Raw genomic sequence first — 13,311 nt, 5'->3', positions numbered from 1 at the left:
GTTAGGTTTAGGCACTAGGTGATGAGTTAGAGTGCGGGGGTAGGTTAGGTTTAGGCACTAGGTGATGAGTTATAGTGCGGGGGTAGGTTAGGTTTAGGCACTAGAGGATGAGTTAGAGTGTGGGGGGGGAGGTTAGGTTTAGGCACTAGGGGATGAGTTAGAGTGCGGGGGTAGGTTAGGTTTATGCACTAGGGGATGAGTTATAGTGCGGGGGTAGGTTAGGTTTATGCACTAGGGGATGAGTTATAGTGCGGGGGTAGGTTAGGTTTAGGCACTAGGCGATGAGTTATAGTGCGGGGGGAAGGTGAGGTTTAGGCACTAGGGGATGAGTTAGAGTGCGGGGGGTAGGTTAGGTTTAGGCACTAGGGGATGAGTTAGAGTGCGGGGGGTAGGTTAGGTTTAGGCACTAGGGGATGAGTTATAGTGTGGGGGGTAGGTTAGGTTTATGCACTAGGGGATGAGTTATAGTGCGGGGGTAGGTTAGGTTTAGGCACTAGGGGATGAGTTATAGTGCGGGGGTAGGTTAGGTTTAGGCACTAGGGGATGAGTTAGAGTGCGGGGGTAGGTTAGGTTTATGCACTAGGGGATGAGTTAGAGTGTGGGGGTAGGTTAGGTTTAGGCACTAGGGGATGAGTTAGAGTGCGGGGGTAGGTTAGGTTTAGGCACTAGGGGATGAGTTAGAGCGCGGGGGTAGGTTAGGTTTAGGCACTAGGGGATGAGTTAGAGCGCGGGGGGTAGGTTAGGTTTAGGCACTAGGGGATGAGTTAGAGCGCGGGGGGTAGGTTAGGTTTAGGCACTAGGGGATGAGTTAGAGTGCGGGGGTAGGTTAGGTTTAGGCACTAGGGGATGAGTTAGAGTGTGGGGGGTAGGTTAGGTTTAGGCACTAGGGGATGAGTTATAGTGCGGGGGTAGGTTAGGTTTAGGCACTAGGGGATGAGTTATAGTGCGGGGGGTAGGTTAGGTTTAGGCACTAGGGGATGAGTTATAGTGCGGGGGTAGGTTAGGTTTAGGCACTAGGGGATGAGTTATAGTGTGGGTGTAGGTTAGGTTTAGGCACTAGGGGATGAGTTAGAGTGTGGGGGTAGGTTAGGTTTATGCACTAGGGGATGAGTTATAGTGCGGGGGTAGGTTAGGTTTAGGCACTAGGGGATGAGTTATAGTGCGGGGGGTAGGTTAGGTTTAGGCACTAGGGGATGAGTTATAGTGCGGGGGTAGGTTAGGTTTAGGCACTAGGGGATGAGTTATAGTGTGGGTGTAGGTTAGGTTTAGGCACTAGGGGATGAGTTAGAGTGTGGGGGGTAGGTTAGGTTTAGGCACTAGGGGATGAGTTATAGTGCGGGGGTAGGTTAGGTTTAGGCACTAGGGGATGAGTTATAGTGTGGGTGTAGGTTAGGTTTAGGCACTAGGGGATGAGTTAGAGTGTGGGGGGTAGGTTAGGTTTATGCACTAGGGGATGAGTTATAGTGCGGGGGTAGGTTAGGTTTAGGCACTAGGGGATGAGTTAGAGTGTGCGGGAAGGTTAGGTTTATGCACTAGGGGATGAGTTATAGTGCGGGGGTAGGTTAGGTTTACATACTAGGGGATGAGTTAGAGTGTGGGGTGTAGGTTAGGTTTAGGCACTAGGGGATGAGTTATAGTGGGGGGGTAGGTTAGGTTTAGGCACTAGGGGATGAGTTATAGTGCGGGGGTAGGTTAGGTTTAGGCACTAGGGGATGAGTTATAGTGCGGGGGGTTAGGTTAGGTTTACGTACTAGGGGATGAGTTAGAGTGTGCGGGAAGGTTAGGTTTACATACTAGGGGATGAGTTAGAGTGTGGGGTGTAGGTTAGGATTAGGCACTAGGGGATGAGTTAGAGTTTGCGGGAAGGTTAGGCTTAGGCTGCAGGGAGGGAGGGGTTAGAGTTAGGCACTAGGAAGTTTGGGGATAGGCACTAAAGCAGAGGTTTAGGGTTAGGCTGCAGGGGAGGAAGTGTTCAGGTTAGGCTGGGGAAATGGAAACTCGCGGGCAGGGAGAAGTATACCTACCGGACCCTTACTGGGATTCTCTCTATTGGGATGCCGATGTCGGCCATCCATATACTGTATACATTCCCAGTGAAACATCTATTATATTATATAGAGGGCGCAGAGTTAAAGCGAACCTAGTCCATGAGAGTACATTTTGATAAAGTGAAGAACTGTAATTAATGAACCATTTACTTGTAACTATGGACCTGGATCGCAATCTCACAGAAACATACAGTATGTATACAGTATGCAGCGTTACACTAGACTCTGAACACTCCATATAATCTACTAGAATGTCGGTCACTGACATGAGCAGTCTAATTTCAGACAGTTCCTCGTATCTCCTCGTATTTGTCCTTTTGCCCACCCAGCCAGAGTGCCAGTTATATGGTTGCCAATCATTAGATATCCCTATTTACATGTTATTATTACTATCCTTTATTTATATGGCGCCACAAGGGATCCGCAGTGCCCAATTACAGAGTATATGAACGAATAAGGAAAACAGTGACTTACAGATAAATACAATAGAGGACATACACATAGCTGCATCAACAGAGGACAGTGAAATAAGTATAAGCATGGCAGAAACCGCATGATTTGGTGCCGTTCAAGATGGTTTAACCCCTTCAGTGGTAATTCCAAGAATTTTCCAGGTTATGTTTCAGTGCCAGAACTGGCAAGCCCAGAAAATTCTCGGGATTGCCATTGCTTAGAGCCGGGCAGACCTACTGAGCTGATCACTGAAATTCAGCTACCTTCAGCGCTGCCCGGCTCCCTCTGCTCGGCCACGTCTCCTCCTCTCCTCGCCCCCCGGCTGTTGTGTTACAGTCTGCGATGGACTGTAACATTGTCCCGGGTTGCTGGGGGCAGAGGCGGGTTGCCTGGGGCAGGCCCCAGCCCCAGCCCCAGGAGACAGTGTAGTAGGGTTTTTTTAGGGAGCGCTCCCCATAAAAAATTTGCTAAGTGGGGAGCGCTCCCTAAAAGAAAACCAACCACTGAAGGGGTTAAGTAAGAGAAGGAAAAACTTTTTAAGTAATAGGGCCCTGCTAATGAGAACTTACATTCTTAAGGGGAGGGGCAGACCAACGAGGTAATGGGGTAGAAATGAGCAAGTATCAGTGATTTACGATGAGAGTTGGCTGGGCTTGGTGAAGAAATGGGTCTTGAGAGTCCGTTTGAAGTTTTGTAGAGAAGTGCAGAGTCTGATGGAGGGAGGTAGAGAGTTTCAGAGGTAGGGAGCAGCATGTGAAAAGTCTCGGAGGTAGGAGTGGGAGCAAGTGAGTAGGAAGGTTAGACAGAGTGCATCAGCAGAGGGAAGAGAGAGAGAGAAATTTGTCAGGGATTCCACATAGGAGGAGATTACTGTAGTCCAGTCTGGAGATAACCAATGAGTGTTACCTGTTTTCTCATCCCTCAGCACAGATTGGGACATCATGTAACATTACAGGGCAAAAAAAAGAAACAATGGGGAAGGAATTGCATGGGAGGAGTGTGCTCAAATGCCCAATACTGTACACTGATTGGTCATAGCACAGTGCCTGACCCTGCCTGCAAGTAACCATTTACAGCGCTGCTCCTGTCCTGTGCCCAACGCCCTATCTTACAGTGCATCAGGCTTTTGAATAATTTTGTTTGGCCATAAACAAATATGTCTCAGTATTTTCAAATCCATTACTTCTATGGAGACTGGGGAGTCCTTTAAAAATAAATCAGTCCAAAATTGGGAGCAAAGGGGGGGGGGGGGGGGGGGAGAGACACAGGAAAAGAGAGGCAGATGGAAGTGGGGAGAACCAAAGATGGGATAGGACTGGTATAGAGAAAGGGTCAGAGATGGTGAAATCTGACAGCTAGCGACCCGGTCAATGGCAAGTCCATAATACTAATTATTCATAACGCTTTGGCATTTCTGTAGTGTTACAAACTCCTTTTAGAACTGTATATGACTAATTACGTTCTAATCACACTAGCTAATAGAGTTTTCACAGGGATACCTCGCACCAGCCAGTACCTTGTTTAGGGCCCTACTAGGTTTAGTTCTGCCAGATACTTTTGATGAATGAGATGTTAACTGCAGCACATCTTCAGATCTCTGCAACGGCTTCTTTTCCGGAGGCGGGGCTGCAGCTCTGTTCAAAATTCAAATAGGGAAGCCACACCCACTGCCAGTGAGTCAGGTTGGAATGACAGTTGGAGACAGTGGGTGTTCACCTGGGGCCTCCCCTGGATCTGTGACAGAGGTGCTTATCTTACCAACTTCATTGGGATAAATACTTTCATTGCTGCTGATGTTGTATCCGTCCAGTTTGCCTGTGTTTATGCTTTCTCAGTATGTGCGTGCGTGGAACAAAGAGACGATAGAATGATAGACATTTCTTTGTTACAAACAGATGTTTCCACAACTCTCATGTACGTGACTGCAGCTTGTGTGTGTGTAGAGTCAGATGGTTATTTAGTGGTCGTTAACAGGGAATCACTATAGAGTTTCGTATTAACGCTAGTACTACAGAGTCAAATGGGAGTCACATGTCTAAGATTGGCCGAACACCAAACCATGTCCTGGATATTTCCCCTAAATAGTTATATCATTGAGAATAATATAACATGCCTGTCGGGGTGATAAGTTGTCACGTCAGTAAGGGTTCGTAAGTTCATGAGAGGCGAGAACTGATGGCTGGTAAGATAGGTGCCACGTGTAATCACACAGCTATGTGGCTCATGTGTAGGACTGTGGATATGAGATTACCACGCTGCTTATCTCCCAATTACCTGTATCTGCTGGGAGTTCTCCCATAAACCAAGGGTTAATAAATGGATGCAACTGAGGGGGGGAACATCTGGTGGTTTAACCTCATGCAATCTGCCTGTGTCTACGGGTGGTCCCCCAAATGCCCGTACACTGGGCACAGGGACTGGCATCACAGCTGGGTGGGGAAAATGAAACGCCCACCCAGCTGTGATGTGAAGATTGACATGTTGATTATATGCTTACCTGAATTGGCCACTCGGTAAGTACGCTGGCGGGTCAGCAGTCAAGTCATGGCATCGCGTACCCAGCTATGCTGTCGGTAATCTAGAACTCTGTCACCATTGTGATGAATTGATGTAAACCATCTCCCACTACAATCTGACTCCCAATGTCATTATTATCCTTTATTTTAATAAAGTGTAAACATATTTACAATACTAGAGAACAGAGAGGTGGATTTGACATGTACTCATCACAACAGAGCAGTGGTTCCCAACCTCGGTCCTCAGGACCCCCACACACTGCACATTTTCTAGGTCTCCACACAGAATCACAGGTGAAATAATTAGCTCCACATATGATCAGTGAATAATGAGCGCACCTGTCGGGTTACCTGGAAATCGTGCACTGTTGGGTGGTCCAGCAAACCGAGGTTAAGAACCGCAGCAATAGAGGAACAGCACAAGGATGGGGATGGATCATAGGGTCGACAGTAATAAGGTCAAAAGTCAATAGGTCGAATTCTATTGGTCGACACATGAAAAAGGTTAACATGTCTTAATTTGACAGGGTTGAAAGGCCGACACAAGCAATAGGTCAACATAAAAAGGTCGACATGAGGTTTTCACGTTTTTGGAGTCTATGTCTACATCCGTCGACATTGACAGCGCATAAGTGCATGGGGCAGCATGGGTGGTGTAATGGTTAGCATTACTGCCTCACAGCACTGAGGTCATGGGTTCAATACCCACCATGGCCCTAACTGTGCGGAGTTTGTATATTCTCCCCGTACTTGCGTAGGTTTCCTCCGGATACTCCGGTTTCCTCCCACAATCCCAAAATATACTGGTAGGTTAATTGGCTCCCAAGAATAAATGGGCTCCTAAGAATGCAAACACAGTTGTACTATGTGTGTCTCACATAAACAGAATAACACAACATTTAGGCAAACATGAGCCATATACTTCTGAGAGACCATCAAAGGGAAAAGCCATAAAATATAGCCGGGGGTTATTGCGGCATAAGCTTTATATATGGAGAGAGGGCAACGTGCCAACTGCCAATTTGTTTCATGTCACAAGCATTGTTCCGCAACACATTTATGTGCATGGAAAGGTGCATGGCAACACAATCCTAACAATAATCCTTTGCTAATCCCCATCCTTTCAGGGGGATGTATGGAGCCGATATTCTGTTATTTCTGGGGCCGAGGAAAAGGGTGGGCGGGGGAGCGGACTACGGTTACACGTTGATTAAATGCATATTTCCAGAGATTGCCATCAAATTGTAACCACATCTTTCCTTTCTGACCTGTAGGGTCCACTCGCGTTTCTCAGCACTTGGCCGGGTTCCCCTCACCTCCCCTGAGCCAGCGTTCTCTCTGTAGCCAGTGTGTGTGTCATTCAGTAGAGAACTACACTCTGTTTACTTTCTCTGTAGCACTGAGCCAAGTGTCACCTCCACACACGCAATCCAATGTCATCTTGCCAACGTATGGGAAGTGCTATTAATCATCAAAGATTATTAATATTAATTATGCAGCTGATTATTTCATTATTGCAGATATTTTTGGGACTGTTTTCCCAACGGTGACCCCTTATTGTGCTCTAGATAAATAAACAGAGGCAGTCGGCAGTTTTGATCTAGGTCAGGAACCATTGCTGGCTGCATGGAAAGCCAGAAAGGTAGCCCAAGGCTGGAAGGAAACCGCACATTCATTTACATAGAAATGCATGACGCGTTCGTCCGTGACTATACCGGCCAATAAGGATATGTTACGTCCGATTCTAATTGCAGGATATTTCATCTAAACACAAACTAACCAAGCAGTACTAACATTGCTCAAAGGTGCAAATTTGATTTAAAAATGCAGCAATCAGTCAGCGTCCATCTTTATCCATCCAGTGAAAGTAAAGCTTCCCGTACGATCGATGGATTGGGGCAATTTGACGATTTTGTGACGATTGCCCTAAACCGTCACAAATGTGTTTTGTCAATGGATGATCGCAGCGGATTGGACTTGCGATTGCTAATAAACGGTGGCGATGGGTCTTTTATGCATCCGTTTCAACAATCATACACTTCCTTCACTGCTATAGAGATAACCAAACTCTGCACCCACTTTATACACAAAAAACCTGCAAAATACTATTTGTACGGTGGGTCTGGGAAATACGTACCTGGCCCCAACCCTCCCTCTCTGTGCCCCTGAGAAATGTTAGTAAATAACCACCAAATGTCCGTTTAGAAAGAACTACCTTATAACAGTAATAATACAACCTGGTATATAGCATTATAGATAGATTATACAGCTGAGCAACAGTTACACTGAAGATGTGCTGAATTACAGTGTCACATAGAAGACAGAATACAGGTACAGTATGGGGGAGAGAGGGGTTCTGTGGTCGCCCTGCTGCAGCAATGATTTATACCCAGCCCAAACATAATGTTGAGAAGTAATTCCTTTCCTGTGGTTACACCCAGATCACCTACTGTACGTCCATGGGTATGGCCACCATGTGTTCCCATAGTTCCAGTTACACATGCAGCCCCCCTCCCCCCACACCCTACTATCAGAATCAGAATCAACTTTATTGGCCATGTGTGCTTGCGCACACTAGGAATTTTTTGTGGATTACAGTGCAGCATCAATCAGGGATGAAGGGGGGGGGGGGGATTTACAAACATTACATTAAAACATTGCGTGCGGGGGACACATGCTCACCAAGCTGCACAGCGCCTAGGCAGCCATCAGCGGCGCCACTGGTCGTTGCAGCAGCCAGGTGGGCAACAATATAAGCAGGGAACGGGAACACACACTGATTAAGCTGCACAGCGCCTAGGCAGCCATCGGCGGCGCCACTGGTCGCTGCAGCAGCCAGGTAGGTAACAGTATGAGCAGAAACAGTAGACTTTTAGCGGAGACAGAACAGTTATCACACAGGGACACTTACCCGCTGAGCTGCACAGCGCCTAGGCAGCCATCAACGGCACCATTGGACGTTGCAGCAGCCAGGTAGTTAACAGTATAGGCAAAGACAGTACAGTTATAGCGGACAGTACAGTTATCACACTGGGGACACAGGGTTACATATGGCTGAGTGCACAGTTCCTAGGCAGCCATTTGCGGCGCCATCTTCCTGTAGGGGGAGCCAGCATGGGGGGCAGGAAGAGTTGGTCAGTGAGAGTCAGTGATAGGGGGGGGGGGCGCTGCCGCAGAGTTCAACCGTAGCTAGTGCAGCCTACTGGGGGTTGGGGGCTTCCGTGGGGAGAATCCTACCGGCCTCTGGGTGTCATACAGGGGCCCCCCGTGGCTGATGTGCCTCCTGTCCCTCTCCTGTCCGGGGGGAGGGGATTTGATGAGCCCTCCACACCGAGTACTGGGTCCCGCTTGCCTGTGTGTGTGCCGGGCCCTCCCATCCATGGAGGGAGCTACATGTGATCTTCCGCCTCCGGTGGGGGGTCCCCGGGTCGATGATGCCGCCGGGGGATGGTGCCGCCGGGGTTGCAGCGCTGCGATCCTCCGGCCGGATGCCGTTGCACTCGGCGCTCACCGGCAGACACAGCAGCCTCCTCTCTCCTTCAGCCGGGATCAGCCGGGTCGCCGCAGCAGCAGCCTCCGTTCTCTCCCGCTGCCTCTTCTCCACCACTCCGCACGCCCTCTCTTCCGCCACTCTGCACGCTGCTCCGGAGGCCGGGGATAGTGGAGCTCCGTGGATAGGGGATCGGAGCTCCACGTGCATGCGACCATCCCCGGCCTCCACCCGAAGTAGGATACACTGTAATACTATAATGTGCTATAACATTACAGCACAATGCAGCTGTATGTACTAAGCTTTTTTCGTACAAAATAGGTATATTCATATATAGAAATACACCTATTTTTTACAAATTCGTATTCAATTCGTATTCGTATTCATGGCACATTCGTATCTATATTTACAAATACGAATGTATACGCCATTGACAGAATACGAATAGGAATCACCAATTCAAAAGAATGGTGATTCCTAATTTACTCAGTGGACGTATTTTCAATACGGCTGCTAAGTTCCGGCACTTAGCGGGATACAGACGCTACTTGCTGGTAAAATAAGCCTGGAAAATACACTTCATTCAGTCAGATCCGTGCAGGCTTCAGTGTAAAAAAAATAGAAAAATAAATAAATAAAAATGGAGTGGGGTCCCCCCCCCCACGGCCGTAACCAGCCACAGGCTCACAGAGCCGGTCCTGGTTTTAAAAAATCATGAAACAATTTGAGTAGGGTTCCCTGTATTTTTGAAAACCAGCACCAGGCCCAAGGGCCGGTCCTGGTTTCCAAAATACGGAAACCCTGTATTTTATGAACCAGCACCAGGCCCAACCAGCCAGCAGGGTAATGCCACAGTTGGGGGGGGGGGAGACTTTTATACAAATTCTGGAGGGGGGGGGGACCCCTTCATTGGGGGGGGTCTCCACTCCCCCAGGACCCCTGCCCAGGCTGACCGGTCAGGGGGTTAATGCTTTGGCCGGGGGGACTTGTATAAAAAGTTCAACCTAGCGCCAGGAGTTGTAGTTTAGCGTGGAATCGCTAAACTACGACTGAATTAGGCCCTAATTGTACAAAACACAGACACACACATGTACACACAGGTACATTGGTGTTTCTATAATGGGTGCAATGTGTGCGGTGCACACGGCCACTTAGGTCCAGGAGGCCTGGGCATTCTTTTTCTTACCTTTCCAGAGTCCTGCGTTGGAGCTGCAGCCACGATAAACAAATCACTGGCGAATGGCCACCGCACATACGCAGTAGGGCTTCTGTCTCTGGAATATGGCAGACGCCATGTTTGCAGAGACCAGCACAATACCAAAGTCTACAGCGACGTGAAGAGTAGAGGGCCCACCCAAAGTTTGTACACTGGCGAATGGCCACCGCACATACGCAGTAAGGCTTCTGTCTCTGGAATATGGCGGACGCCATGTTTGCAGAGACCAGCACAATACCAAAGTCTACAGCGACGTGAAGAGTAGAGGGCCCATCCAGAGTTTGTACACTGGCGAATGGCCACCGCACATACGCAGTAAGGCTTCTGTCTCTGGAATATGGCGGACGCCATGTTTGCAGAGACCAGCACAATACCAAAGTGTACATCGACGTGAAGAGTAGAGGGCCCACCTAGAGTTTATACACTGGCCCCCTCCTCTGTTAAAACACCTCTGCACACATACACATACGCACACACACTTGTAACTAAATTGTTAAAAATTGGTTAAATCCAATGGGCTAACTGATGCAAACTTGAAGGGGAGGAGAGGTGCCCCCTTGCCAGCATGAGCCCGGCGGCATTCACTCCATTGTCTCCCAGAGCTATGCCTCTCCTAAGGTGTGTGGCCTGCTTAAGCTTTTGGAGTTTGAGAAGAATCCAGAACACATGGTGCAAACCCACGAATCACTAGGAGAACATGCTATCTGAACCCACTGCTAACCACTACGCCACTGTGCTGCCCAATTCTAGTGTAACATTTTCTTTACCTTTGTCTCGGGTTCATCTGTACACGGCTAACTTATTGCATTAAAAAAAGCAATTGTTTACTTATTATAGATTTGTTAAAAAAAATTATAACAGACGAGACCAGACATAACTGTGACCGGCTATATGTAATTGGAAAAGTAATTGTGCACCATCTGCGGCAATCAAGGCTGCCAACAACAGGTTTACAGCTGGATAACGTACCCAGAACGCACAACAGCCTCTAGTACAATAACACAAAGTATGCAGGTTCTGCCACTGAGGTATTCACTGTGAGCTATAAGACTACTGATACACTGATCCGCTCCGCCTGACACTAAACAACAGTGCCACATGGACTGAAGCCTTAATAGGACTAATTTGATGTTTCTGACACATACCATGTGGACTGCATTATACTTCGTTACTTGCTAATACATTTTGATAGCGTAAAGTAATGATTGTGTCCCCTATGGCAGTCTAAGATTGTTGCTGATGCAGAATGTTTCCCAGTAAAGCATAGAAAGTTCCGTGAGATCCCCCCCCCCCCCCTCTTCCTCTTCCAGTACCCCCCTCTCGCGCTCTCCCCACTTTAAGATTCCCGATATATAAAAAGGTTAAAAAACATTGTGAAATAATAACGCTAATGGCTCTCGGAGTCCAGTCTATGGTGCGCACATACGCACTGCTCCGTGAATTAAAACCTTCTGTACAGAATGTGTAAGTGATTCAGTTCCAGTGCCAAAGCTTGTGCTGGACTTCACTTCCCATATTCCCGAACGTTTGATTGATCGCAAATCTTATGAATAGAACACAAGTTTTGCAGAGAAACGTAAATCTGAATGAAAAAGACAACAAAGGCGCTATTGGGAAAGCTTTCTTCTTACCTCAACGTTAGAACTAAATTGAATGCAGGCCGACCCGTTTAAAATGTCCTAAATCATCTGGTTTACGTGAGCTGCTATAATGGAACATAAGAACTGATAATGTTTTCCAGTGGCTTTGCTTGACAGCACGGTTAGCGCGGACTGATCTAAATTACAAATGCAGCATATTTTAACTATATTACCTGTACCCAAAGGGGAATTCAGCCACTGAGTGCCTGCTGTTTATAGCCACTAAAACAATGCAGGTTTTATTAGAGTGGAGACTGTGTGACCTGCTCAGGAACTCATGCACTGTACAACCAAATTGTTGGAGGTTTAGTCCTAGCATTCCTTCATTCATTAAAAGGTTCAGATTTTCTCTATGTAACCTCATTTTTGTCTTAAAGCCACAGTACCACCTAATTAATGAGGGTGACGGAGTGGGCGTGTGAGCAGGAGGACCAATCACAAGCCACAATCTTTCCTCCTTCTTGTTGAGCCTTAACAAGAATGGTGGAGACCCAAGAGCAGTTACCTATTGGAGCAGCCTCTGGTGCTCTGGCTGTGCCAAGGGCCTGGTTGGATGCAAGAAGGAAGCGAATCATGTGCTCCAATTGAAGACGTTCTATGGGTCACCAGCAGGGGTGTAGTGAGTGATTTGGGTGAAGGTGTCATTTGTACCGTTTTTGTTTCTGCCCTACAGGAGATCTTGGTCGGGTCAGGTGTGTGTGTATGTGTGTGTGTGTGTGTGTGTGTGGGGGGGGGCAAGGAGACACGATTTGACTCAACAGGGCGCTGCCCTTCATGGCAAAATTCAGCAAAACAAAGCATCATTTGTTGGGTATTGCCTCATCACATGATACTTCTGAGTCGAGGGTGTTTAACAAAATTCTGGACCCTCCTGCACATTCCCGGACAATAGGTAAGATCTAGGACCGCCCTAGTCCCCTCATTGGAGGGTATTGATCTTCAGCACATTTTTCATTAACATATTTAACCTTAAGCATTTTATTACACATATAAAACTGAGCTTTTATTATAAATCAATTGCTTTAAAGCTACTTTTAAGAACCAATAACAAATTAGGACATTTAGCATAATTATATCTAGTTACAGATAACTGAGTGCCAGTTATTCTTTAACGGTTTTTGAATTTTGAGCAGTGATTGTTTTATTATTGGGATATGAATCAGTTGTTATCTGCCCAGGAAGTCTCTGCGAACCTGAGTGTACAGTATATGAGTGCAGAGCATGATATGGGGACAGTGCGACTGAGAATCCTTTGCCTTTGGCTATGGAGGTGTCAGAAGGAAGCGCAGATTACCCAGAATGCTGGCACCAGAGGAATGTTGCTGCGTAAGAGCTGTGTGCATATCGGTGCTGCGATGAGACTTTTCACTGCGCGTTGTGAATGCATTCCGGCTAATGTGTCTGTATGTGAGCAGTACTAGCAGTAAGCCGCATGTAACTGGCTACTACATATTTCTGCTGGCATCTGACACCGGTTACTGCACTTTTATGCTGTGTGGATATATCTGTTGCGCTCATAAAACCTGATACAAATTCACTGGGCACCAATAAAGTATTAGCCCCCCTCCCCATTGCGCAGCTGTCTTCTTACCTTCTCCTTCACTTTTCCTTTTTTCCCTTTGGCTTTATCTTTTTCCTTCTTTTGTTTCTTCTCCCCTTTCTCTTTCTTCCCCTTTTTCTTTTTCTCTTTGGCTTCATCTTTAGCAGCGAGCTCGGCAGCAACCTACACGCACAGTGCGACAGAGAGAAGGGGAGCAGAGCATTAATGTCGGAGGTTACGCTAAAGTGGGGCAACAATGTCACTATTGGTTAACAGTGACTAGGCCGTCACCTGAAAATGGTCGACATACCATAGGTCGACATTGCCAGAAGGTCGACACAAGCTGAAGGTTAATATATACATGGTCAACATGAGTTTTCACTGGGACACCGTAAAAGATCTACCAAC

General features: G+C 47.3%; 1 protein-coding gene across 1 annotated transcript in view; it reads right to left on the bottom strand.

The window, feature by feature from the left end:
• Positions 1–13,311, bottom strand: part of DRC11 (dynein regulatory complex subunit 11) — a 138,613-nt gene that overhangs the window by 24,670 nt on the left and 100,632 nt on the right. The window contains exon 8 of the mRNA XM_083154557.1: positions 12,955–13,086. Within this exon, the coding sequence (XP_083010683.1) occupies positions 12,955–13,086 (132 nt within the window). The remainder of the gene's footprint in view (positions 1–12,954; positions 13,087–13,311) is intronic.

This window comes from Crinia signifera, chromosome 7 (genome assembly GCF_055691185.1).
Source record: "Crinia signifera chromosome 7, ASM5569118v1, whole genome shotgun sequence".
In the NCBI taxonomy this organism is placed as follows: Eukaryota; Metazoa; Chordata; class Amphibia; order Anura; family Myobatrachidae; genus Crinia; species Crinia signifera.
The sequence above is the reverse complement of the archived record's forward strand: the minus strand, read 5'-3'. Positions and strand labels throughout refer to the sequence as shown.